Source organism: Tachysurus fulvidraco, chromosome 5, assembly GCF_022655615.1.
Source record: "Tachysurus fulvidraco isolate hzauxx_2018 chromosome 5, HZAU_PFXX_2.0, whole genome shotgun sequence".
Taxonomy (NCBI): domain Eukaryota; kingdom Metazoa; phylum Chordata; class Actinopteri; order Siluriformes; family Bagridae; genus Tachysurus; species Tachysurus fulvidraco.
This window is the reverse complement of record NC_062522.1, coordinates 12,639,896-12,667,468: the sequence shown is the minus strand read 5'-3', so window position 1 is coordinate 12,667,468 and position 27,573 is coordinate 12,639,896. Positions and strand designations below refer to the sequence as shown.

Here is a 27,573-nt window from a genome sequence, read left to right as displayed (position 1 = left end):
TCTTTTGTAGGGACAAAATGTCTCCACGATCATACACATAGGACATCATGAGAATATTTTTCTGGTCTTTTGTTTTCCAAAAAAATGTTTGTTTGAGAGGCTAACCAAGATGAAATGTTTCATTTTAGTTTCTGAGGTTACAGGTCTTTTTAGGAGAAACAGTCAGAGTGTGTGGTGTGTGTGTGTGTGTGTGTGTGTGTGTGTGTGTGTGTGTGTGTGTGTGTGTGTGTGTGTGTGTGTGTGTGTGTGTGTGTGTGTGTGTGGTGTGGTGTGGTGTGGTGTGTGTGTGTGTGTGTGTGTGTATGACAGCCTGTCAGGATGATGTAGAGTCCTTCCTGATGGCTCACCCAACCCTATCTTACTGTGTAGACTTAATGGCACTGAGGCCTCCTGCTGTTATTGCACTCTACCTAGTATCGATCCAGAGGAAGCGAGAGAGAGAGAGAGAGAGAGAGAGAGAGAGAGAGAGAGAGAGAGAGAGAGAGAGAGAGAGAGATGCAAGATTCCTCTTCCAAATGCTCTTGTCCCAGAAAGCTCCTGCTACTCCTTGGTTTTTATCTGAATATTAAATCCCAGTTTCTCTCATTTATATTTGAGTTAAACCGTGCACTCTGACAGCATCTCTTTCTTTCTTTCTTTCTTTCTTTCTTTCTTTCTTTCTTTCTGTCTCTCACTCAAATGCACACACGCACGCACACACAAACTGAGATGACAAATTAAAGCACAATTTATGTGTGAAACACAACTGGCAGAGTTTAAGGATTAGTTTTGTGTATGTGTGCTGAGTGTATATTGATCAAATTGCTAATCAGTTTCATCCCCCATCACACTCCATCACATTGGACTGACTCAGCATCTTCAGTGTTACATGGTGTGTATTTAAAGTGTGTGTGTTTGTGTTTATCTTTGTTTGTCTGTGTTTGCAGCTTCTCTGATTTATATGTTGTGTCACAGACTTGTACTGCAGCATGCGGGCTCTGTGTGTGTGTGTGTGTGTGTGTGTGTGTGTGTGTGTGTGTGTGTGTGTGTGTGTGTGTGTGTGTGTGTGTGTGTGTGTGTGTGTGTGTGTGTGTGTGTGTGTGTATGTTTGTGTGTTAGTGAGATAAGTTGTCCCTGGTTTAACCCTGTTTTGTCCTCTGTGACCTGTTTTTGAAGAGCAGTTTGTTAGATATTAGATATTAGATATTAGATAGAAGAATTTTGCCTTAAATTATAACTGTGAAAATAAGCATGTCGTCTAGACCCCAGAGAGGGTCCATGGTCCATCAACTGCTCATTTTTTGATCTTTTGTTTCATAATGGAATTTTTTTTAATCACTATCCTCCTTAATCTTTATCTGGTTCTTTCTGGGCTTTCACCTGAGTCTGAGCCCTTCTGAGACCTTATGCTTGAAGGTAGAATTCTACTAGAAGGTTAGAGGGGATAAAATTAATACGATATACTGCACAGTTTCTGTTCTAGCTAAAGCACAAAATAAATGATACAGAATATGCTTGCTACTTTACATTATAATATATTAGTTTAAGTATGATTATGTATTTCAACACTGTCATTTCAATCAACTATATGAATATTTAGAAATGTTTTTTAGTGATGTGCAAACCTTCTATGTACGATAGCTCCAGAGAAAAACGGAATAAAACAGGCTTCAGACACATTTCTTGACACAATAATAACATTAATTCTATAGCTATTATAAAGCAAGACTCTCTCTGGGTCAGACACATGCTTTAATTATATTTATTCTATAGCTAAGGTAAAGCAAGCCACTTTTTATCTATCACTGTGACAGACACATGTCACAGTAATGATATCTGAGTGATAGGATGTAATCGGATATCGGTCGATGACTAAGACAGCTTTGACAGAAGACAGATAATGATCTGTCACTCATTTTGGAAAGAAAACACGATAAGAAAATGTGCCATTTTGAACATATTGTGAAATGTTCTAATACTGTCTAAAAAATAATATTTACATTTTATATTTTGCTTTTCCTACAAATAAGAAAAGTGACAACAGGAATTGTCAGGCTGTGTAATTGCTGCCAGGGGTGATGAGGAATTAGAGGAGTTAAGTGAAATTACCGTTAAAGAATTAAGACAAATCCATCATACTCTTTAAACAGCACTGCTCTAGATTCACTATAAAGTGCACATGGCATCATTGGGGATTTTAAGTCCCTTCCACAACAGATTGTGTTGCGTTCGTGAATGCAGCGTCTCCTTGAGAGTATGAGAAAGTACAGCAGCCTGCACATTGCCATTCTGCCTCCAGGGGTCAATAATGATCTATATTTTATGGCCAGTTTGCCTGACATTGTTCCTTAATGCAGGGGTGTCAGGCTGCAGGCCTGGAGGGCCACAGCATGGTACGCCTCATTTAACACGCCTGATTTAACTTCATCAAGCTAATTATCCAGCTGAAAAGTGGGGAAAAAACACTCATTTCAGCCATCTAGGACCTGACACTTCTGCTTTACCGGATCAGTAGACGAGTGAAAGTATTCTGTATGACCTTTAAATAAATTATGCATATGATTAGTTTTCATTTTTCACCATCTGTGAATTGCATCCAGGATGAATTACATTACATCAGGATTTTTCTAGGTGGAACAGTTGAAATGAATGAAGAGACCTAAAGGAGTGAATAGTAAAATATTGTAGCTGGTGTAAAGTAATAAGGAGTATGTGTAATAAAGCTGTTCATTTTCCTTAACAACCTTCATCAGTGATTGATATCAAGCTGGACAAACCGCAAGAGCCGACCACCACCGAAGGCGGATGTTCCTGTTAATAACCCACAGCTGATCAAGCCTCTTCATTTACGCCACATGCTTGTTGTGTTGCTTTCTGTTGGTTAAGTTCCAGTTGAGTTTTCGAGTCTTTCGAAATTGGATATTTGGCACTCATGTTAGACCACAAGGTCACCAGTTGAAAACAGTGTTGAGTCAATTTTCTGTTGTGAAATAGTATACTTTATTAACAAAATTGCCAAAATGTCTTAAAAATTTGAAGGGGACAGAAAAATTTATCGCGTTTACTTTTTATTTTTGTACACTCGAAGAAAATCTCGTGTAAAAAAAACAAGGAAAGAAAGGAAGACAGGATTATAACTGCTACTTGATTGAGGTAGATGCATCACGCAGCCAGGATAGTTCGAAGGGAACCTGAACAATAATTACCAGATGAAAATATAAAGCAAGAGTGCATGCACGACCTTTTTACTTTGTCGCTGGTTTTGAATTTCATTATTCCACTCAGTTGTCAGCTGGCATATGTGTACTCGAGTTTGAACATGTCCATGTAAATGCTTACTCACACACGTGACTTTATGAACTCTATCAAATCTTCACAATGTTTTAAGGTTTGTAAGTGTTTTAATGTATTTCAGAGAGAGCCAGTGTAGAAGACTGAGGCTCATCGATGTAGACATCCATGTAGACACTTTGAATCCCATCCTGGAGAAATGTCCTGTTTTATTTTTCATTACCACACAGGCTTCTCTTCACAAGCTTCTCTTACACTTCTCATATTTTAGCCACTTAAAATGAGAGGATGATTTTTAGAATCAAAATCATTTCTGTTTATTAAGACACCTTAGATGTATGATTTCTCTCCAGTTTGTAATAAGGACTGAAGAGAGCCGAAGAGCTCACGAAACGCCGATCACTTTGACATTCCTATTTAAAAAAAAAAAAACGATAACAGGAACATGTAAGCTTTTTCATATTGATATGGTATAATCATGCTTCATTGTAAATAAAGCTTTAAGATGGATAGAATATGTAGTATTCCTCCGAACACACTTAGATGACTACTGAGAATTAGGGTTATGCAGAGATCTGTACTGTAGGTGCTTTCTAAATTTACAGCTCTCTGTGACATTGAGGTCCTCCACTGCGTTGTGAAGTCAGACACAGTGTAGTATGATACACTGCTTTTTGATTTCTATCTTTAATGCACTTTTGAAAGAAAAATGTTTCAAGGTTAATGGGTTGATGTATAAAATATCTCATCGGTCTCTATTAGACAAATGAGTCATTGTTAGTTCTGCTATGCTATCTGTTTACAATTAGAAATTTTTCTCTCTCTCTCTGTTTATTTTTTAACAGTTCTAATCTAACCAGAGAGTTCTCTGAAAATACAGAGCAGATAAGTTGTTAACGGTTGTTTGAATTGTAAAATAAACATCTGAGAGACTGACGAATGTAACGTATTCCAAATAACACACACAAGAGTTTCCAGTGAAATCTGCAGAAGAGGGTTTTGAAGTCTGTTCTTATCTACACCTGCAACATTGAATCATATCCACTTCCTGTTCCTTCTACTCAAGATCTGTGCTTTCTGATTGGATTGTCTGTGAGCTATATCACTGTTTGCATTAACTCACCTGCCTGACTGTCTTGTAGGATCTCCTGGTACATGGAAGAATCAAAACAAGCATCAACTGTGCACTGATTCATTGATCTTATTTTTGCCCTCTCTGTTATTTCCTTGATTCCTTCACTGATCGTTTTAAAGGCATGGATGCTGAAAGCCCAGCGGTAAGCATATGGTAGGGATTGAAACTGAGGGTATTTATTGGTTTATTATTTAACCGTTTTATTTGGCACCTTCTGATATTTGTTTACATTTTTGTTTACTCCCCGTATCACTCTTTCACCTCATTTATTCATTCATAATTGTGTAGATAGAGTCGATTATATCATTAGGCATGAACAGGATGTATATATAGTCTATCCCTTATAAGGTGTGTACCAAAACAACAGTGAATCTGTGATTTGTTCATTCTTCTGTTGGCACAGTAATACACACCATTCTTGGCCAAAAAAAACGAAGAAAAAAAAAACGTCTGTTTGTGTGTCGGGTCCTGCTTCGGAGAGTGAGGCTATTCTTAGTGTAAATGTTTCAATTTGAGTCTGATTGATTCAGAGTTCACTCTCCATTCACACTGTACAGAGATCTAGCATGTCTGTCTGAACAAATAAAAATCAATAAAAAAAGTCTTATTACCTTCCTGGCTTCTGTTGCTTTTGATTTGGTTAAATGTCTGACAATCCTGTGATGTTAAGGTACTGATTAATAAACGAAACGATCAAAGTGGATCTATAACTTTCTTCTTTCTTTGTAGATTTCTTTGTAGATTTAATTCTTATTTCTTTAATAAGAATTCATTTAATTCACAGTTGCCTAACACCTCCAAAGTTGGTGGTCAATTCCCACTGAGTTTGCATGTTCTCCTGATTCTTTGGCAGTTTCCACTGGGTTCTCTGTGTTTCTCCCAAAGTCCATAGACATTTGTAGGCTCCTTGACATCCCTAAATTGTCTGTAGTGTAGGTATGTGAATGGATGTGTGTGTGTGTGTGTGTGTGTGTGTGTGTGTGTGTGTGTGTGTGTGTGTGTGTGTGTGTGTGTGTGTGTGTGTGTGTGTGTGTGTGTGTGTGTGTGCCGTTCAATGGAATAGTATCCCATCCAGGGCGTCTTTCTCCTTGTGACCCGAGTCCCCTAGGATATCCTCCAGAGTCCCTTCAACCCTGCGTATGAAAAGCGCTAGAGAAGATAGATGTATGGATAGCTGGATGAATGAATAGATGGATGGATGGTTACTTTTAACACATATCAAGTGCAGGGTTGTAATGTAGGGCCTCTATCTGTATCTGTCTATCTTTTTAAACCTGAAGTGGGTGGAGCCTTAAAAAAAAAAAATTATGAACCCTGAATGTTCTGTGAATTAAAAAAAAAAAATACAGTTCTATCTCTGATCCCTTAGAATGTCAATAACATCTATAACAGAATCTTTTCTTTTTAAAAAAAAAAAAAATTAATAACAGGTCAGATAAAACTTATAAAACAGATAAAAAGGTTCCAAAACTTATACTTCGAAACCTGATTTCATGCAGTTGAACCTGAATTTAGTCACTGCAGGTGTGTTAAATAAATATTTAAACATTAATACATATTAACTTGTGCTGTTGCTTTGTTAACATTAGCTGTGTTTTATTAATGCTCAGTGTATTTTTCATGTCAACGAATAACACCAACTGCAGAAACTTCCTTTTAAAACTAAGCCATTAATCAGGTCAAGTATTTATTCTGAGGAAGCAGATAAAGACTTATTGAGAGTCTCGTAATCATGTCACAGCATGTTGCTCTTCAACAACAACACTGAGTCATTTGAGCTACACAGGTTTGACAAGATTCTATGAAACTATGACATAACTTTGTTTTTTTCCTTGTGCTTTTTGATTTACTAACACTGAGAACCTCCCAATAGTGTCAATACAATATATTGAGAAAGTAGTTAAACTATAATTCATGTAGAAATATTTCAGTTATTTTTAGAATGTGATATGGTATAATCAAAGTGAATGATTACATTGCTAATTCGGCTTACGGTGTATCATAAATGTCTATTGACGTTCTTTCATCCATCATAAATGTCTAATAAAAAATTAACCCTTGTGTGGTGTTGAAGTCTAATTGACCAGTTTTATATTTATATATGTAAATCATCCACATTTGCAGAAGAATTTTTTAGTTAGATTTTATAGCCAGTGACTGCAATTATTTTTTCTTACTCATATTTCTATTCTTGTGCATCACTTGTATTTGATAAACAAGTTCAAAAATATCAAATGTTGATTGAAGCATTGTAACATAATGGATTATTTTATAAAATAGATTTATGCCAATGTCTTTATTACAGCATATTTTGTTACACAAATTGTAAGTTGAATTATAAAAACAAACAAACAAGATTTTCATCGTAAAAATTAATTGCAAAATATTATCTATATTGTTTGGGACTGCAATAAAGACAATATGTTTAAATGACTTATTGATCCGAATAGTACCAAAAGGTCCAAAGAGTGAACATAACCCACTGCACCAAGCTAATTGAAAAAGCAAGCCAGTCTGCTACCACTTTAGAGTTTAGAGTTCAAGATTTTGTCTTGTGTATTTTGTATTTTCACATATACTCTTATCACACTACTTCTTTGGAAGCTAAGTGTGGTTACTAACACTAACACAAATAAAGCTACAATAGATAACAGAGAATAGTGTTTAACCCTAGGTTTCGATGTGGTGGATGCTGTTACCAGAGTGTAATACAAACCCTTAAAACAGACCCAAAGCTATTTAATAGGAAGTAGGCAATTGTTAGTAGCTACATGACTTGGATAGAATCTATGTGTAAGTAAGTACCCTGACTTACTGTTTATTTATATTTTATTGCATTCTTCTTGTTGTTGGGTTTTTTTTTTAATCTTTCCACTTGTGTCAGAAGATAGTATCCTAGTTAGCTGTTAATACTGTGTCTATCATTTTTTGCAAGCTAACTCGCTTTAACATTAACTAGCCCTGCAATAACTGCTGTAGGCTTTGATGTCCTGCCTCACCCAGATCTGTGGTCCTCGGAAGGGATCTTCATCCTTGCCACTTGCTCATTAAATGAAAATTGCTGATTTTAGATATTTCAGTAAAGCTGCTTTGTGACAATGAATTTAATTGAGAATATATATGTTATGTATGTGGCGCAGAGATCAGGATGAAAAAGATTAGAGTATTTTTTTTTATGTGTATTTGTAAAGAAAACAGTAATAGGCATAAATTGTTGAACTATTGTTATAGTATTCTGATAATATCAATGAACCTGATTCTTTAATGTTAACATGCTTATTCTTAAGAGCTAGAAGCTCTAAAACATTGATCCCTATTTCTGGATAAGAAGCCCCATTTGTATTCTATATTTTTACCTTATTTTATTGACTTATGTTTATTTTGCCTGCTATGAATCCAAAAATATTGATTTGTTTTATATACACCATCCTACATACAGTATCGGTCAGATATCAAGTGCACCCAAGTGTGAATAAACTCTTCTATAAATGATAGACAGCATATGCTGATGTTTGCCATGTTTAATGCCAGGCTGGTGAATATGAAAGCAGACTCTTTCTGATAAGAAGCCTGTGACATTTGCTTTGTGCAATTCTGTTGAGACTGAGTATCATGCCAAAAGTGAGCAGAGAGGCATAAATAAAATCTTAACTGCAAGTTAAGTGCCAGTGGATCTGGAGCTCAGTGGGTTTGGCTGAACAACTGTCCCTTTTACTGGCATTAACCGGCATCTCTGGAGGGCTGGTTTGGCTCAAGAAAGCCTCCCAGATGGCATAAATACTTCATCATTAATTTAAGCTAACCAAACAGACAGCAGTAGGACAAATAAAAAGTATTCAACCCTTACAAACATGATTGAAACAGCCCCAGAAAGCCAAGAGAAGCACAAAGAACAACGCTGACACACCCACTGCAAAAAAACATTTAATTGAAAATAAGTTAGAAATAACAAATAAGAACAGTAATAATAAATTAAATGGTTTGTGTTTGAGCTGGGGTGCAGTTTAATTCAGTAAAGGGGGTCTGCCTAAGGATGCCATCTGTTCCACCTCATATTGAAATCTGGGACCCCCTCTCTTTTCCTACATTACACCCATTGTCTGTTTTGGAACAGCTGAAACAGATCCCATCACAGCAGCTGTAGAGGATTATGGATGAAACGGTTAATGAGAAGATCCGTGCAGATAGACCGGTCAAACCATTAATGCAAAAATTGCAGTTCAAGTAACACAGTCAGCAGAGTGTTGCAGTTTTTCACTGCTGCGCAGTGTCGCATGCTGAGGCTCCTGTTCGTTTAGTAATCCAAAAGACTACTGACTACGCCTGTGGTATGTTGTCTTCAATGACAATGGCAAAAGAAGGGTGCAGCATCATCTGGCATAACCTATTTCAGGGCATTTCCTCTCCTGACAGCCTTCGCCATGATTTCATTCGCCTGTGAAGAAAGAAAGCGCATTAGCATTTTGTCATTAGAGTAGCAGATGTTTGAGACAAATTAAATTTCCTGTTGATGGATGGGAGGTTCTCAGCCTGAGTCATGCTTCATGAATTGAGGGGTTAAAATAACACTTGATTAAAAGCATGATTTGACTAATGTGGTTTTGCCAGTTGATGTTTTGTACTATTTGTTAAAACAGCTTATTCACACATCTGCTTATTTCTCCTTTTTAACCTGAGCACTGCTCAAAACCACACTGTCGTTACATCAGAATATTGCACAGGTTTATGATTTATAGTCCAGTGTAGAATAAGTTAGAGAACTTGACTTCGCAGATTCTGAGAACCTGACTTTGCACAATAATATCGATATAATCTCCTAATGCTGTGCTTGGTCAAAGAGGAATGCGAGTGTGAGTCATTAAATAATCCAATAGAAAGATGTTTTTCACATCTCTGGGGTAAACAGGCATAAGACCGCATTGCTGAAATATCCAGTGGTCAAGTGAACATTGATCACTATTGTTGTAATGTTACAAAATATCTGCTGAAGCAATCTGAGAGAAGGTGTGGAGCTACAGTAGGTGTTGCATTGAGAATGACTTACACATTACACCCAGGGACTATTCTTTCCTGCGACTGCCTGGGGACAATCATTCTTCTCAGGAACCCTGGGAGACGTAGTCTGAGTCGGTCGTGCTGGGGTGATGGCCTTATCCTGCTAAAAGATAAATAACTATTTAAATTATAAATAAATTAAGTAACACACAATGTTTCTTTTCTCGCACCGGGTCCTTGGTACATCAGTAACTAGCATGTATTACTGAAATATACCATGGAACCATTGGTTCCCCACCATGGTTAACTAGTCCAGCTAATGTATGATCTTAAAGTCTTCATAATACATCACCAGAATACAGATTTTCTAGTATTCAAGCTAGAAAATTGTTTTACTGTATTGTCTATTTTATCCCATATGACCATGTATCTAACCGCTTGACAAATGCTTACCACTGAGGTTGCACTGGAGATACTGCCACTGCGATATCACTCTTTCTCTTCTCCTCCATACATTCTTTTTCCAAATCCTCCTCCTTTACTTCCAGCTCTTGAGCTTCTTGTATGTGGTCCCACAGTCGGCTGTTGACCCACAGGGCTTCCTCCAGAGAGAGACCACGGCGCACGCAAGAAACTTGGCGACACAGCGGACATCTGACACTCAGCATGCCACTCCGCTGTGTGGCCATGGTCTCCAGGCAAGGGCCACAAAATGTGTGGTTGCAGAAGAGCACTCTGGGAACATGCTTGCTACGGGAATAGCGCTCATAGCACACACCGCACTCATGATCTTCACTCAGCCCCATGACACAGAGACAGATGTTACCAGCGGAGCAAGAGAAGTCAATAACTGCAGGATATTAACTGGATGAGGATCCAGTTGAAATATGTTCCACAGTAGAGAATGCTCCTTGTTATATAGGTCCAAATTTTTTTTTTTAAACAGAAGAAGAGTTATTCCTGTCAAAGAACAAACAAAACATAGCATTGTTATATGTGTCCAGTGGCAGCATTTTCCTAAAGGCAAATTCAATGTCATACTAAATGCATGTGAACCTTAAACTAAAAAAAAAACATCTAGACAAATACAATTATTCATCTTTAATAACTATATTTCCTGGTCAGAGTTACTGGAATATTGATGCGAGGTGGAAATACAACACTATTTCAGGGCACCAGGCACTCACATGCACACTCATGCACTCAGGCACACAAAAAACAAACCACACACACACACACACACACACACACACACACACACACACACACACACACACACACACACACACACACACACACACACACACATATTCACCCATATTCATAATAATGCTATTGTAGCTAACAAATATCTGGGGTTGGTCATTTATATTTGGAATCAATGGAATTTGTTCTCTATACTACCACTTTAAGTTCACACACTCTTTCACTTCTAATGCACTCACTTCATGCTGCGATTTAAAGTCAAACCTCATAATCTAAAAATTATGTACCTAGTGGTTTATGATACCTAAATATACATTTGTATATTATCTCTAAACCCCTACACATAATACACAACAGAAATCCCTAACGCTCTTTAATTACGTATGACTTCTAATGTGTTGAGTAACAGAGTTATAGATGGATAAAAATATTATTAATGATATGTTATTACAGATTACACTTGTTCTTTGTGTCCTATATTGTGTTAAGCTAACAGGCTGCTCTGTATTAAATGTCACTAAAATCATAATTAAAATTCAGGAGCAGATGGCAGGGCTGTTGTCTGTCCTAAAGCCAGTCCTACAGAGTATTTACCATCACAATACTTTATTCTACCCAGGAGATGCTGGCCACCTGTTAGTCCAGAATTATTTATTTTATTTTGACCTCGAGAGGGAAACCTTTGACCTGTTGTGGCCCTTCAGGCAGAAAATATCAGTGTGCAGATTTGTTAAAGTAAAAACTGTCGCATGTTAAAAAGTCGCATGTTATCAAGTGCAGAAAAACACTGTTGAGCAATAGAATTAGGCTTGTACTAATAATACATTTGGACAAGTTCATTAGCTCATCTTATTAGTAGTAAACCTTTTTTTTACATTAATTAAACATGTAAACATAGACCATAATTGTACATAAAAACATAACATAAAAACATAAAACATAGAAAAAATAATCCTTCATGATCTCTTTGGATAGTTAAGCCCTATGTTTTGTTTTGTTTTGAATTCATAAAGGAATAACTTTCTTCTGCTTTTAAAAGATGGATAACTCAGAAAAAAAACTTTCTCGATTCGAGAAGGAAACATTTTTTTCCATTGTGTTACTATATCCATCTAGGTTTCTAGTTCAAGGATGCTTCATGCCACCTTTTTTTGTCCTGTCATCTAAAGCCTAAACTCAGCCACACACAGAAAGGTATCATTAAAGTTAAAAAAGGATAAAAGGAAACTGAGGATAAGGCCTTACTTACAGCAGAAAGAGCACTTCTATACCAGCTGTCTGTCAGGTGCTTGTTGTCCTTTCTCCGTTCCAGCCAGTTGCTTAATTGAGTGGCTCTCAGTGTGTGAGTGTGAGAGGAAGAACCAGTTCTGCCTCATGTGTTACTGCCTGCTGTGTGTTTTTAAAGGCTGCGTGGAGTAGTAGGAGTGGTGGGGGATCTCCTGCATTACATACAGAGTGGCAGAGCAGGAGATGACCTTGTAACAGTCTGGATCAGATGAAAAGTTGAAGGGGAGGTCTCTTTCCCAGTAACCAGCGTCTGTCTTTGTTCACACAGGAGCAGGTGGAGAGTGTGTTGGGGGAGTGTGTGCATGTTTGGAATTGGGGGTTGGGATGCACTGACTGATACACAGATAAAATGATATCATGTGATGTTCTCCTAGAAAAATCTTGTCGATTGTATTTATATTTAAAATAGAGGATGGAACATTGTCTGGTGTAATGTTTTTTAACGTCCCTGACACAGACACAATATACCATCAGTCCAAATATAACAACAGATGTTTTTAAACTTTATATAGCAAGAGGAACTTTGAAACTATGAACCTTTCAACTATCAATATGGATTTTTATGGTACATAGTCAAATTATTATGTGTGTATATTTTTATATCAAGACCATAAAGCAATTTACTTCTGAATTTCCACTGAAATAACACATCGGTGTGATATTATTTATAAGCCTACGCTGAAAGAAATGAGGACGTGGTTGGTCAGAGAATCTATACTATGTATAGATTAAAGGTTTTTCATCAAAACATGATTCCAGTACATATACTAAACGTCATTTAAACAGGTTTCTACTTGTTACTAGAATCATGTAGAGTAGTGTGATTAATATAGTGTGCTCATAACCAATTACATTATGAAAACTGGTGAGGATGTTGCCACTGACGGGAACTATACAGTAAATAGCAGCATGCCAAAGTGCTGAGTTTGATGCTGAGTTCAATTCAGTTCAATCATATAGAACCAGTGTTTTTCCCCTGTAATGCACTTGTTTTTGAGTTATTGAGATACCAGATAAGCAGTCTAACTCTGATTATAGTTGGTTTAAATTAATAAAGAAATGTTAAATAATATATTGCAATGGTTTGGAGATAAGCAGTACAAAAATATCAGGTTAGTGATACTAGTGATTTTGTACAGTAATAATGCTGTAAAATTCTTCCACATTGTTTACAGGTCACATGGATTGCAATCGGCATTTCATACGAATCCTTTACTATATGACAATAAAGTTAATTTGACTTCACTAGTAAAGGTGCAGGTTAATGATAGCAATATAAGATCAATTGTGGACAACAGAATACAATAGTGGGCTAGAAATTGTTTACAACCACTGCACTGCTGAAGTGATCAAAGTTTACTTTAAACCAAAGATCATATCTGACATAATGTTTGAAGATGGTTTTGATTTGTTATGGCAATTTGCCAAATCATTCAGTCTAATATTTAATCCATGGTTATTTTAGTATACTGCTAATGAAGTCTGTGTGGCATGTTTGTTCTTGATGTTTTGCCTTCATACATTCATTCATTCGTTCATCCATTGGATGCCAGTCCATTACAGGGCACCATGCACCCGCACATAAACACTCACCCACTCGTTTAAAATTTGGGGCTATTTAGTGTAGCCAGTCTTCCTACCTGCATTTGGGGAAAAATACCTGGCATTGGGGAAAAATGCAAATGTGGAGAACATGCAAAACTATGTGTAGCGCTGATGCTACACAATATACACAATGGATAATGTTGCCATGCTATTAATGATCCACAAAGATTTCTGTCATGGAAACTTTTGTGTTGGAAAACTTAAAGGAACATCTTACTGGAACAAAACACTGACTCTGGAGACCAAAAATGCTACATTAACATCGGATGGAATTTTGATAGGGAATATTTTTGAACACTGGCGGTTCCTTATGATTAAAATGACAAAAAAATAAATAAATAAACAAATAAAAAATTCACAAAGGACCTTACCCCTAATGTTAAGGACCTATTTACAGGCTTAATAACTAGTTACTCTCAGATCCTAATGGCAAATTGGATAATATTCTCTATAATAAAAGACGGAAGTTCATTACCCAGTTGACTCAGACATACCCTTTATTCCAATGAATTGTTGAGGAAAAATTAAAAACCTTTCAACCTTTTAAAAAAAATGATGAAATAAAAGGAAGTAAAGTGATTTTAACTGGAAGTGTAAGTGTGTCATACTTACACATAATGTGTTAAATGTTTCTTAGTTGTTTTCTCTGTAGGGTGTTGTTCAGATGAAGGAATGAAGATTAACAGCATATCTGCTTCAGGAAATATTCCCTCACTAAATTTGATCTGAAATACTAATCAGACTACTATATAGAAAACAAATTTTCCATACTGCTTTAATACTACATACTAGTAAACATGGTTTATACAGGTCTCAAATTATGTTGCAGGTAGTGTCTCACAAATTAGCTGTAAAGGTTTAAAAGACATTGTATAGTGCAGCATTTCTTACTGTAATTTTGCTTGTGTGAAGAAATTCCCTAATTTCCCCAATGCAAATAAATGTACTAGGCATTTCTTTGTTTTTTCTTTGAAGCATAACTATTTCAAAGTGTGTTAATATATGTGTACTGTGTTCTGTTCCCAAAACCCCTTCAAACGAAAGGCATGATCGAAGGAAGCAGGTCTATGCCACCAGACAAGTCATAGTGATCCTAAAAGTGTCCGAAATTCTTCATTCCGACATTATATAGCTGAAACTTTGCAGTTTCAGAAAACTAAAAATCGACAATCTTTACCTTTCAGTGGAACTTTGTGGTGTAAACTTCAGTTTCTAAAAAAAATGAGCCTGCAGTATGGCCTATGCTGCCCTCTGATGTCTATTTTCAGATAACACAAACAATTTTGTTTCAAAGGTTTCACAGTTCTAATAAAAAAATTTGTAAAATAAACAATAATTTTAAATGTGAATATATATATATATATATATATATATATATATATATATATATATATATATATATATATATATAATAACCTATAAACAAGTGACTATATACTTGTTAATATGTTATTATTACTTGGTTATAGGTTGGGTTTTTTCAGTGAATGTCACACGGAATATACAGATGTTCCTCCTGAAACAACAACTATAGAATGTATATAATAATTTTTTAAGTACATTGGAAAGAATAACAAAAAATTGGGCTCGTCCGGGATTTGAACCCGGGACCTCTCGCACCCAAAGCGAGAATCATACCCCTAGACCAACGAGCCGCTGTGAAAGATCGATTGTACGCAGTCAATTACATAGATTACGTTATTGTGGCTCTTGCTAAAATTCAAGTCAAATAAAAAGTAAAAGTGAAGAGTATTTTTCTCACAACGCGAATAACAAAACCTCTTCAATAAAACTGCACATGCAAGATATTCATTCAGTGGATAAATTCTGAACATATCTCAGTTCTATTGCCAGCTTCGCTTCATAACAATACAAATTTCGCAGCTAATAAAAATGCGGTTATTTATTTAATTACTTATATAATAACAAAAACAGGATTGCACACATTCACACAAAGTACCTGTCAATCTGAACTGCCGCCCCATAGCAGAGACATACTTTAGAATTAAAATTAAAGACCAAACAAGCATCCAAAGTTGTTAATAAAATGTAAAATGCTGCATGTTTATAAATAGAATAAATACTGCTACTTTGGAGCTTTTTAATGCTAACAGTTTGTCCCAGTGTTCCTTCTTTCTGACCACCTTCAAGCTGTAGCAGAAATAATCATGTTTTAAGCAAGATACTGAAAAACAATGTAAAATGCAGACAGACATTGATAGATCTGATGATGTGATGATCTTTTGATGCATTTTTCCTGACAGCCCCCTGAAGAGGACTGTACTGACTTCTCCAACAATAAGTTCTGTAAAATAAATAATAATTAAATGTGAATGTCTACTTTTTTGAATGCTGTTTAATTTAAACACTTAATATAATTCAATGAATATTTGGTTTCTTGCAGACCAGGACAATCTCTTTTTCTGTTAAGAATTTTACTTCAGCTATAACTTGAAGCACATAATGGACTACAAAATTTTGTTTACACAACAATTACATAATCAATTACATAAAATCAGATCAGATAAGACATAGATGTGTGTCTATGTCTTATATATGTCTATGTCTTATATATGTCGATAGAATATATAGAATATATATATATATGTCTATGTGTATGTCTAGCATATGTCTACAGAATATATAGAATATATATATATATGTCTATGTCTTATATATGTCTGTCTTCCAGACAGACAAACCACAAGCCATACGGGTGGGCAAACACAACTCATCCACCCTCACCCTCAGCACTGGAGCTCCACAGGGTTGTGTTCTGAGCCCCCTGCTGTACTCACTGTACACATATGACTGTGTGGCCACTTCCAACACCACCACCATCATCAAGTTTGCTGGTGCCAGGAGAACAATCTTCTCCTGCAATCTAGTCAGCAAGACTAAGGAGTTGATAGTGGACTTCAGCAAGAAGCAGGAGCGGTCATACCAAACATTAAACATCAATGGGACCCCAGTGGAGAGAGTGGACAATTTCCGGTACCTAGGTGTTCACATCACAGAGATCCTCTCTTGGTCCTGTCACATCAACACCCTGGTAAAGAAGGCCCGGCAGCATCTGTACAATCTGAGACGCTTAAAGGACTTCAAACTACCCTCTCAGGTTCTAAAGACTTTCTACACCTGCACCGTTGAGAGCGTCCTGACGGTTTAGCATCACTTCCTGGTTCGGGAACAGCACCATGCAGGACAGGCAAGCCCTCCAGAGGGTGGTGCGGTCAGCAACGTACCATCCACACCGAGCTCCCTGACCTGCAGGACGCGGTGCCGGACCAGGGCCAGGAAGATTGTAAAAGACCTCAGCCATCCCAACAATGGGCTCTTTTCTTTGTTGCGTTCAGGAAAACGCTTCCGCTCCTTGAAAGAAAACACAGAGAGAATGAGGAAAAGCTTCTTCCCGCAGGCCATTCGGAGTTTAAGCCAGGAAACCCCCAGGATCTAGTACTGGACCTCTCCCTCCATTTTCCTTTTTTTTCTGCACAACAATCATTAAACCATACGCATTTATGTATACATATATTTTCACATATATTTTCACATATATTTTATATAGTATATATTTTTTATTTATCTACCTCCTTTTGGTTATATTTTTATCTTTAATTCCATTACTTTATGCTTGAATACCGGACAGACATAAAAAGCATTTCAATGTATGTCGTACTCTGTATGTATGTGTATGTGACAAATAAAATATGATTTGATTTGAGAACAGTAGAATACAGAATAATAGAATTTCCAGTTGTTCATAAAAACTTGTAAAAATATAAAAACCTAAACTTGTATTTTAGATTAAGATGCACGGACCACTTATTATATCTAAGCATTACACGCGAAATCACTGCTAATTACATCATACACAGCTTAGACTGCAGTTTTCCCAAGATGAAATGTTTCAGTAAGTGGATCCAAAATAATTGGGCTCGTCCGGGATTTGAACCCGGGACCTCTCGCACCCGAAGCGAGAATCATACCCCTAGACCAACGAGCCGCGTGTGTAATCTGCCGATTTCAGTCTATATAACCAAACTAATGTTGGGTCCATGGAGACCAATTTGTGTATAAATACTTATCGTTCTGTGTACATTATGCGATTCGTTGTCAGGTTCTATGTGCCAACTGTTAAACAAACTCGTTAGATGTAATGTTGCTTCAAAATCCGCCATTTTGATTTCCTTAAACACTACTGACAGCTGTTTTTAGCGGCTAAGCTAAGCTAAGCTAACTAGTTAGCCAACTGAAAATAGAATACATTTTACCCACAATGCTCTGCACTTAACCGTAACCTACAGCCGCTACTACACAATCGGTCCAACTTCCTAAACAACGCTTAAAGCTGATCTAGTTTAAAGATGACTTTAAATGTAAGTCGTTATATTTTATATATCACTTTTATTATAACTCATCCGACATCAATGATCTACATTGTAAGAGTCTATTTAAGTTTAAAGTAGTTTGCTAAGCTGCTTGCTAACACAGCTAACATTAGTTCATTATTTAGAGATGTATAGTTAGAGTTGCGTGAAGGAGTGTTTAGTTTATATACTTTAACACTATGGTGCATGTTTATATTCTGTCAGAGTTCTTCCTGAGGAACCAATGTGAGCCTCTGCAGAGCTCTTCTTCCTGAGGAACCAGTGTGAGCCACTGCAGAGCTCTTCTTCCTGAGGAACCAGTGTGAGCCACTGCAGAGCTCTTCTTCCTGAGGAACCAGTGTTCCTGAGGAACCTTTGTGAGCCACTGCAGAGCTCTTCTTCCTGAGGAACCAGTGTGAGCCACTGCAGAGCTCTTCTTCCTGAGGAACCAGTGTAAGCCACCACAGAGCTTTTCGTCCTGAGGAACCAGTGTGCATCTCAATGAGATGATGATCAGCCTTATGGTTTCATAAGCATAACTGAAAATTCTTCTCATGAGGATGTCTTTAGAAAGTATCTGACAACCAAATGGATGCATTTTTGGGAAATCTTCAGGATCATGATGTCAGGTATCTGACAGATAAGTAAGACCTTTAAAACACAGCTGTTATGTGATTTGTTCTTGCCTTCAATCAGTGGGTCATATATATGATATGATTCTTTTCATGTTATCCTCAGCTCTGTCCTGTCATCCTGTGAGCCTGAACTCCAGGAGCTCATGAGGCAGATTGATCTCATGGTTAATCACAAGCGCAGCGAATGGGAGGCAGAGGTACGAGCCTTGGACTTGCGGCTGCGTGATGGACAGGAAGAGCTCCAGACGGCCAGGGACCTTCTGGACAAAAGGAACTTGGAGGTGCTTAATAAGTTAACAAACCCAATTAGTTGCTTACTAATGCAGATATAAGAACATGTGGTTTTTGTAACATGCGCATTAAAAGAAAAATCAACCCTGATTTATTTTCTTGCATATCTATATTTAGAATTAAAATCTTATTTAAAATTTTTTTTTACCTGTGATATCAGCGTAACCAACAAATTGACAAATGAGCACCAGAATTACAAAGCATATACCAAATATTTCGGTATAAATTGTGACTCAGTTGTGCTGCTTCTTTTGGATACAGTAAAATGTTTTGTTTTTTTTTAAACCAAGTTTGCGTTGTTGCACCAAAAAAACTATTTTAGAAATTTCCCACACATTTGAGGGTGTTGTTTGGTTTGGGCACTTTCTGTTCTCCTAATCCTTTACCCCGGCAGATGCTAAGGGTGAGAGAGGCTGTTGTCTCGTTGCTGCAGCTCCAAGACTCTGGCTTCCAGCATTTATGTCTGGTAGTGGAGAAGGGATTAATGCAGGTGAATCTGCATGGCACGTTGCTGCCGAACAGGAAAGCTCTTAGCTGCATGGCCAGCAGGGTTTATTCCCTAATACCTCTCACCATGTCTGTGCTCAGGATAAAAGTGTGATGAACATCTTAATTTCTCAGCTTTTATCAAGCTCTTGAGATTTAGTACTTTGACTGGCCCTGAATATACATCTGCCTTATTTCAAGCATCAATAAAACTACTAATCTTCCAAATAACCCCGAGAGAGGTTGTGTGAATATGTGGAATTAATGCTTCAGGAAATAAAACTCCTATCATATTTAGAAAGGGTATTCTGAAGCTAACATACTTGTTTCATAGGGTAATCCTTTCTATAAAGAACTGTATCCATACTTTATTCCTTTGCTTTACGATTCCCTACAACCACCCGTCAGGTCCAAGTGCTCGGAAAGCAGCTAGATGAGATGCAGGCTGGGAAAAAGGAACTGGTCACAAAGTATGAAGGGCAGCTGCAGCATGTGAAAGAGGAGGTAAGAAATTTCAACATGACATCTCTAACTGAAAGTTAAAATGAAGCTGTATGTTGAGACTCAGCATACACTCATTGGCCACTGGCCAAACATGACCATTTTTTGTACATATCCTCATTTATCCTCATGTATCCAGTCTCTTCCAGTTCAACATGCTGTGTGTTATAAGATGCTTTTCTCCTACCCAAGGTTGTAAAGAGTGGTTATTAGAGTTACTTTTTAAATTAACATTGTGATTCATTTGTTATTACCTGAGTAAAATGACAAAACAAGAATTTTAGATGCTAGGCAATTAAATTAGTGCAGTTGAAATAATGGAGTGTGTGTTATGGTATACACAGTATATTAGAACTCTGGCTTTATGTACATAATTGTTGATTGTTTTCACATCAAAGTAAAACCACTTCTTCTAGTTGTCCAAGTTAAAGCGCAGCTATGAGAAACTCCAGCGCAAGCAGATAAAGGAGGCACGAGAAGGAGTTCGAAGCAGAGAGGAGGACAAGAGTGAAGTTCTGCACCTGAACAGAAAACTGGAGGTAATTTGGAGATGCATTCAGCATGGCTCAGTTTTTGCAATAATTGCACGTTTTTCATTCACCATGTTGGAGTAGGATATACACACGTTCCCAAAAGTTTTCTTTTGGTCTCTTATCTGTTAATGTCTTAGCAATCAAAGTGTGCAGATATGTAACCACTGAAACTCATATATAAGATAATATAGAACTTTATTAATCCTGAAGGAAATTCTTTTGCCAGAGACTGCTTCAGATTCCAAGAGAAGTAAATATAATGAAATATTCTAGATATACAAAATATGCACAAAAGTACATAAAAAGAGTACAAAAAGGTGCTAGAGAACTAATAACATACTGCACATAGTATGATATTGCACAATGGTATTATATTGTCGTACATATTGTGAAATTGGGATAGTAATGTCACAGTGATACTGTCAGTTCTCATTGTGTCTGCTCTGTTCCACACTAAGGGGGAATATATACTGAAAATATATGTGCTTCTTGAACATCCTATTTTAGATTTAGTCCCCATTTTGGGCATATTATCATAACCCATCCACCAATTAATGTGTCAGTGTGTGTAAAGTATTTTATTTTTTATTGCTGTGGCAATTCTCATACTTGACCAGTCTGCATACTGCAATAAATTCATGTAAAAAGAGGAATTAAAATAAAATCTTAATAACTATGTTTTATGAAGTGCAGGGTGAACTTAAAATATGGTCTGTCTTCCCCAGATTGTCTCATTACATGTCCTGTATTTGCAGGAGTTCCGTCAGCGCTCAGCAGAGTGGGAGCAGCAGCGGGTTCAGTATCAGCGGCAGGTTGCGTCATTAGAGGCCCAGAGGAAAACCCTGGCAGAGCAGTTCACTAAAATGCAGGTGATGGTAAAAATGGACAAAGCACTCGCAGAGTGTTATTTATTTCCAATATGAACTATAACATTTCTGTTCTGAAACTCAAATTCTTGAGTCAGGCAGTCAGATGTTAATGGCCCAAATAGTTATGGAGCAATTAATGATCATCTAAATTATCAGCAAGACATAACAGTGGCTGAATCTTGCATATGTGCATCCTCTATTCAGCCTCAGAGTCAGGGTGCGACATGGCTGCAGGAGCAGGGGGAAATACAGCAGTTGCGGTCACAGCTGCAGCGGGCTCAAGACTCCCTACATGCACAAGAACTAGAGCTAGAGAGATTACGGCTGCTGCAGGACGAACTGGGAGACTCCCGAAGAGAACAGCAGGTCAGCTGCGGTGCTGCAGCTCATGCTTCATGCCAGGTAGAGTCAGACAGGGTCAAGGATTATGCAAAGGATGCACCAATATCGGTTTGAGACTCACTTTTTATTACTGTTTATATTAATTACTAATGTCTATAATTGATAAATCTTTGTATGCCACCACTATGGCTCATGCATATATTGGGCCATTTGGGATTAGTGAGGAAAAATAGTCATAATAAATTGCAGTTTCACTGTTAATGGTGGTGGAAGCCATAATATTGGTGCAGCTTGTGCAACTATACAGCAGTGTTGGTATGTTAGGAGAGTTTAAAGTATGATAGAATGATTTGTAGCTTGCTTGCTTGCTTGCTAGCCTTCTTCAGTAATACATTTCGTGTGCAGTTGGAGAATGTTTTGTATGGTTGTCACTGATTAGATTCTGAGTGAGGAGCGGGAGGAGTTGAGAGCTACACTGGATGCTCAGGATCATTTTGTGAGGAGTTCAGATCTGCAACATCAGCAGCTGCGCAACGAGGTGGCTCGCCTTAACCAGGCGCTGCAGGCCAAGGAACATGTCATCAGGTACACAGGACTGACAAGCTGCTGGGTTTTTTTTTCTACTTAATCAGCCAAATATTTCAACATTATACTTTGAGTTATTAAGTAAGTGTTAAAAATTGTATTTATAATGAAAATTTATACAATGGCAAGATGTCATTTGGATGAAACCCAGGATCGTTTTAAGCTTACTGAGAAAGAACAATGTGATGAAAGCCAATAGATCACTTATTTTTGTCCTTTTATTAACTACAGATCTCTGGAAGAGTGTTTGACCTCTCGGAGTTCTCCAGGTCTGGCATCTATCAGACAGGAACTGGAGAAAATCATCACAAGGCTTCACTGTTCTCAAACCTGTGAGGCACACCTGAAAACTGAAGTCTCCCGACTCCGAGAAAAGCAAGTAGTTCTAAATGATCTAATTAGTAAGATTCTTTGTGAATGTTGTGCCAGTTGAGAGGTGGCTATGTTTGTACTTTTGATCAGGCTTGAAAGCATACGGAAGCAGAAAACAGAAGGAAGTAAAAGAGAGCAGGAATGGAGAAAGCTGGAAGAGGAGCATGCTCAGTTTGCGACCGAAATCAAGCGGGTGAATAAAGAAGTTTGTTGTTGGATATTTCACTTTAGTTCTAATTTTTTGTTGTTGTTGTAATTTTCTGTTGTTTGTTGTTGTATGTGTAGCTACGTGAGGCACTACAGCAGGCTGAGCAGACTCGCTGTGCCGAGGTAGAGGCAATGAGGAAGGAGGTGTCACAGCTCACAGGTGAACTACACCAGCGTGATATCACCATTGCCACGCTTACAGGATCCACCTCCAGCGTAGAACGCCAGTTGAGGGCTGAGGTGGAGCGGGGAGAGCGCCGAGCAGCAGAACTAAAGGTACAGTATTTTTAGACAAAGAAGCTCTGGTTAAGGTCATTCAAAAATGTGTTGAGACACTTTCAGTGCTTATCGCAGATGACACAAGTACAGCTGGAAACCCTAAAGCTGGAAAATCAGCACCTGAATGACCTGCTAGAGAGGGTTGAGTCCCGGTCCCCAAAGGTACATACTACCATCTTAAAAATAATGCTCTTTATCTTAAACTTATTTTTTCTTATTTTGGCCATTTTTAAAGGTTTGTTTACAACCCTCTCTCTCTGTCTCTCTCTCTCTCTCTCTCTCTCTCTCTCTCTCTCTCTCTCTCTCTCTCTCTCTCTCTCTCTCTCTCTCTCTCTCTCTCTCTCTCTCTCTCTCTCTCTCTCTCTCTCTTTAAGAGGACAGATGGGGAGCTGGTGAGCTTGAGGGACAGTTATGTTTCTTCTCTGAACAGTCTGGAGCAAGAGAATCAGCAGCTTAGGCAGGATTTGGCAGAAGTTCGTGCCCGTATGGACGCCAGCAACCAGACCTGGCAGGACAAATATGAGAGAGCACTGATGCAGAGCCACAGCAAGAATTTGCACACCCATGACAGGTACTCAACACTAGCCAATGTGGCCATTTACTAATAGCAGAAGTATAAAGTGTTGCTCAACAATTTTTTTGCTTTTGTTTGTCATTAATATTATATTTATATTTTGAAACCATTGTTATTAATATTTTACTGTAACATTGATTAATCCAGAAAAAGCCATGTTGGAGCGAGTTCTAAGATTTATTTTGTTTCTTGTAGTTCCGATACCAACCAGATGAGGGTAGAACCACAGTATATTTGAATCTGCCCACTCAGAGGAGCGCATCTGCACTGGTCATTTTTAGTATTATGTGAACAGACTCTTGTCTACTCAGTCAGAATGTTGTGTATAATTAGTGTTTTTTTTTTTTTTTGGGGTGGGGGGGGGTGGGGGGATTCTGCATGTTATGAATATTATTTATTATAGAATAAGGATTTTTCACAAATAGTGTTGTTTAGATTGTGCTGAATGAGCATCCTATATTATCTTCAGTAAATTTTAAATTTAGTTGTCTGTTTAATAATGTTTCATGATGTTCTGCATTTGGTACATAAAAAAAAGGTAGACAAATGTTCTGTCTAAACGTGGACATACCCCGAGTCTGTTTATCAGTGTATGTTTACCAGCTACACATTTATCAAGAAACATGGTGTGCTGTTATAGAAAGTTAGTAAGACCCAGAAAAACAGCGTGATTATAATTAAATCTCTATACTGAAGGCATGCTTACTCCAGTGCTGACACTATAGACTCCTTGCATGTGAAATAAACATCTCCTTACAGAAGGCTTCATTATATCAGCGGTAAAGTACTAAAATAATTATTAAATCATTTTAAATGGTTATAAAAAATGCAACACAGCCATAATATGAGACTAAAATACGGTAGAACATTAGTTCTACTGCAGACAATGATGTTTTGCTTATTGAATATTGCAGTTTATAGTATAACCAATTATCAACACACGGCCTGTAGCCTTGTTCCAGTCCTCTGTTCCGAGTGCATTCGTGTTGATTCCTCCAGCTGTTCTGTATTACAGGTGTGAGGAGGAGATGAAGGCCATGAAGAGTCGCTTGCAGGAGAGCTCCTCACACTATGAGCTTCAGATCCAGACACTTCTCAAGCAACTGGAGGACCTGTCATCCTCCTCCTCTCCCCACCGACCCTATGGCCAATCACAGGAGAGCAGACCTGCCGTCTCACCAACACCCTCTGCTTCGTCTTCCATATCCTCATCTTCCTCAGCTAGTAAAGCACAGAAGATAGTGGCTCTACTGAGCGCTGCAGCTAAAGAGGAGAGAACTCAGGGCTCGGGTTCTGTTGGAGACCCACTGCCTTTGGTAAATTAGAGATAAAGGCTTGCACATAAACTGTGATGCACACATGAGTGTGAGTAATGTGAGAGATTTGGTAAGCCTCTCACTCTCTCTGTCTGTCTGTCTCTCTCTCTCTCTCTCTCTCTCTCTCTCTCTCTCTGGTATGCAGGAGCATTGTGTTGGCTCACCAGCAGGCTCTGTGGCTGCTCGATTTGTAGAGGAAGAGACACAGCGTTCTCAGGAGTTGCTGCAGAGACTGGACCACCACATCCATAGCATGAGGCAGGAGAATGTCAAGACTGTCCGCAAGTACCTAGCCAAAGACAGCAGCCCCAGCAACCAGCACTGATCCTACACACACTTACACAATGTGCCTTTTAAAAATCAGCTAAGGGATTTTATTTGTATTCGGTGTCATGGAAGTGAAAATCATTGTCAGTAAATCTGATTATTGCCAAACAAAAAAAGAGGAAGAATGGCCAAACTGATTGGGACCGTATTTTGACTGCTGGATGTTTGGTAGCCTGTGCAGTTACGCACACACCACTGAAGGTTACAATACCTCTATAGCTATTGCACTATTGAATGACCTGGATGTGGGCCTACATTATGACCTTTAACCTCTGACCACAGATTTACAAGGTTTTGTTTTCTGACCGTAGTCTCTCCTTTTATTATGTAGCACTTTAGAATGATGTTATTCTGTGCCTTACTCCTTTTTTTGTTTACTTTTTATCCTTTTCTCTTCCTCTTCTGTTTGATATGGTATATATTTATGTGTTTGAAAAATTTAGCATTTTTTATTATTTTTCTGATATTCTGACGAGCCTGTTGGAGTGACTGAATTAAATGAGCTTATTTTGGCAATGTGTTTATAGGAGTGGATATGTTTATGCAGATGATTCATCCTCCATGTCACGGTGGTGCTTTTGGGAGAAATGCGGTCCGCACATGAAATATTACATGTGGTCACGAAGGCCGCATCTTTGGATATAGATGTCTGGCTGATGTCAAATACACACACACGCATACTGCTGTATCAGTCATTCTGAGTAACACAGGGTCTCAAAGAGCAAAAACAATTTACAATAACTGTTGTTTTTCTAATGGTTCAGCAACAATGAAGAAAAAAAAACTAAAATGGCTAAATAAAAGGTTTTATTTATGGAACATGCACATAATGATCTGGATTTGTCTTTCCTAGTTTCAGTAATAAAAAAATACATTAACATTAGTGTACATTATCTTTGTGATGCTGGTCTTATTGGACACCCTGTAAATTTATGTATAAGATGTAGATTTAGATGTATAATTTATAAATTGTTGGGCTCTGAAAAATTATAACAATACACCAAAAGTTTACAACATGAGCGGTCACCCAAAAAAAAAAAAGGAGAAAAAGTTTGAAGCAGTAATTATGATATGTCCTTAAAGAAAAGGCAGGACAAAAAAACTTTCCTTGATAATTATTTATTTACTTGTAGATGGTAGTTTTGTTAGTGATACACCGACAATGCACATGAACTTTTCAAGACCTTTTGCGGAAATCTATCTAGAGATGGACCATGGTTGGAGTGGACATTAAACAGTGCACTTTCTAACAGCTATACTGAACATATAATTACTCCACTTATGTTGTAAACAGCAGATTTCTCTAAAATCAGATTGCTTTGTTTGACCGAAAACAGACATTTACTATTGTATAGCTAAAAACAAGTCCTCTGGGAAAGTAAGTTATGACACATTTGGGGATTACACATCAACAGTGCACATCGCAGACCTTCCCTTCTGTTCTATGTCCTTACTGACTCAATAATTCTGTCAAACTATGTAATCTTAGTCATTTAACCAAGCTTCATTCTAAGAATGTATAAGCCACGCCAGAGCTGTCTTGATGTCCTAAACGATACTGTACGTCATAAGACCAGTTGGGGTATGTTAATAGCATCCATGTGGGATTTTGGACTTGTAATGTGGCCAGATAGCCCATTACTGATGTGATGCACAGGGTAAAGAGTCATATGTATTGAAGCAGTGATGCACGATGGGCATTTTTAAGAGAAACTCTGCTTTAGTCATAATGAGGTACAAGTGAAGGGGGTTACAATTATCCCCCATTTGTTTTGTGGTGGAATCTGTGTTTTTTCCCCCTTTTTGTTGCTTCAGTCTTAATTTCCTAAGATTACCAAGTGCTGGAAGTATGTTTCGCTAGGCTTTAGTCCAGCACTTTTCCGAATGGTATTTGGTAACCCAGGCTACAACAGCCGCAAGGCCCAACAAACAATGTTGAGGAATTTGGCAGCATAGCCGCTGACTCTGTCTCTCAAGAAGAAAAAGAACCGTTTTTGATTTGCAGCATTATTTTAAAGACCTAATGACTTGCACAGATATTTAAGTGACATCGGAATGTCAGAGTACGGAACCGAGAATGGATCCTATCAGGATTAATCTTTAGTGCCATGGAGATTTCTGCTGCTTTATTTTAAGGAATCTTTGGAAAATTGTTTGTAATAAATACCATCTGTTTTTAAAATTCAGACAAATTTATTATGACAATTTTTCTAGACCTACTTTCCAGACATATAATCTGGTCAATACGATGTGGCCTGTTGTAATGCAGTGTTCTTATGACGGAGTCTTACAATTTTTAAATGGTGTACATTAAACAGGCCATATATGAAAAATGTCTAAGCTTTACCTTTGCAGTCTTTACTGTTCCCCCAATAGAGGGCGCCAAAA

The 27,573-nt window shown here is 37.7% G+C and overlaps 3 protein-coding genes and 2 non-coding genes across 8 annotated transcripts in view; 2 read left to right on the top strand and 3 right to left on the bottom strand.

Moving 5' to 3' along the window:
- rab6ba (RAB6B, member RAS oncogene family a) overlaps positions 1 to 5,015 on the top strand; it is a 74,809-nt gene extending 69,794 nt beyond the window's left edge. The window contains exon 8 of the mRNA XM_027147256.2: positions 2,733 to 5,015. Coding sequence (XP_027003057.1) covers positions 2,733 to 2,797 — 65 coding nt within the window. The 3' untranslated portion in view covers positions 2,798 to 5,015. The remainder of the gene's footprint in view (positions 1 to 2,732) is intronic.
- Positions 5,016 to 8,316: 3,301 nt separating this feature from the next.
- im:7152348 (uncharacterized protein LOC559250 homolog) lies at positions 8,317 to 12,173 on the bottom strand. 2 transcript variants are annotated; one of them, XM_047813157.1, is made up of 4 exons: positions 11,856 to 12,173; positions 9,854 to 10,360; positions 9,450 to 9,560; positions 8,317 to 8,840 (listed from the first exon to the last, which is right to left on the bottom strand). In XM_047813157.1, exons 2-4 carry the CDS (start codon positions 10,204 to 10,206, stop codon positions 8,795 to 8,797), a joined length of 510 nt encoding a protein of 169 aa, XP_047669113.1. In that variant the 5' UTR covers positions 10,207 to 10,360; positions 11,856 to 12,173; the 3' UTR covers positions 8,317 to 8,794. The 2 variants fall into 2 exon arrangements, with proteins under 2 accessions (XP_047669113.1, XP_047669112.1); XM_047813156.1 differs by having other exon boundaries at positions 9,450 to 9,563; positions 11,856 to 12,154.
- A 2,908-nt stretch (positions 12,174 to 15,081) lies between these two features.
- trnap-ugg lies at positions 15,082 to 15,153 on the bottom strand. The gene has a single exon. It is a non-coding gene; the product is annotated as a tRNA-Pro (tRNA).
- Positions 15,154 to 17,432: 2,279 nt separating this feature from the next.
- trnap-cgg lies at positions 17,433 to 17,504 on the bottom strand. Its single transcript has one exon. It is a non-coding gene; the product is annotated as a tRNA-Pro (tRNA).
- A 199-nt stretch (positions 17,505 to 17,703) lies between these two features.
- On the top strand, positions 17,704 to 26,075 carry cep63 (centrosomal protein 63). 3 transcript variants are annotated; one of them, XM_027147294.2, is made up of 15 exons: positions 17,704 to 17,877; positions 18,094 to 18,512; positions 18,607 to 18,784; positions 19,689 to 19,784; positions 20,198 to 20,320; positions 21,070 to 21,183; positions 21,388 to 21,549; positions 21,965 to 22,110; positions 22,342 to 22,485; positions 22,573 to 22,675; positions 22,768 to 22,965; positions 23,044 to 23,130; positions 23,343 to 23,539; positions 24,558 to 24,858; positions 25,004 to 26,075. In XM_027147294.2, exons 2-15 carry the CDS (start codon positions 18,457 to 18,459, stop codon positions 25,181 to 25,183), a joined length of 2,085 nt encoding a protein of 694 aa, XP_027003095.1. In that variant the 5' UTR covers positions 17,704 to 17,877; positions 18,094 to 18,456; the 3' UTR covers positions 25,184 to 26,075. The 3 variants fall into 3 exon arrangements, with proteins under 3 accessions (XP_027003095.1, XP_027003093.1, XP_027003094.1); XM_027147292.2 differs by having other exon boundaries at positions 17,711 to 17,877; positions 21,388 to 21,585; XM_027147293.2 differs by having other exon boundaries at positions 17,713 to 17,877; positions 18,094 to 18,497; positions 21,388 to 21,585.
- Positions 26,076 to 27,573: the final 1,498 nt, after the last annotated feature.

What these genes read in the sequence shown, in the direction of transcription:
- im:7152348 (XM_047813156.1), bottom strand. Translation starts at nt 10,206, where the DNA reads ATGGGGCTGAGTGAAGATCATGAGTGCGGTGTGTGCTATGAGCGCTAT. An exon ending in TCTCCAGTGCAACCTCAGTG is followed by an intron (nt 9,564 to 9,853) that starts GTAAGCATTTGT and finishes TTTATCTTTTAG; the next exon opens with CAGGATAAGGCCATCACCCC. An exon ending in ATAGTCCCTGGGTGTAATGT is followed by an intron (nt 8,841 to 9,449) that starts GTAAGTCATTCT and finishes CTTTCTTCACAG; the next exon opens with GCGAATGAAATCATGGCGAA.
- cep63 (XM_027147292.2), top strand. Translation starts at nt 18,457, where the DNA reads ATGGATGCATTTTTGGGAAATCTTCAGGATCATGATGTCAGGTATCTG. An exon ending in GTCTCCCGACTCCGAGAAAA is followed by an intron (nt 22,486 to 22,572) that starts GCAAGTAGTTCT and finishes ACTTTTGATCAG; the next exon opens with GCTTGAAAGCATACGGAAGC. An exon ending in AATTTGCACACCCATGACAG is followed by an intron (nt 23,540 to 24,557) that starts GTACTCAACACT and finishes TCTGTATTACAG; the next exon opens with GTGTGAGGAGGAGATGAAGG.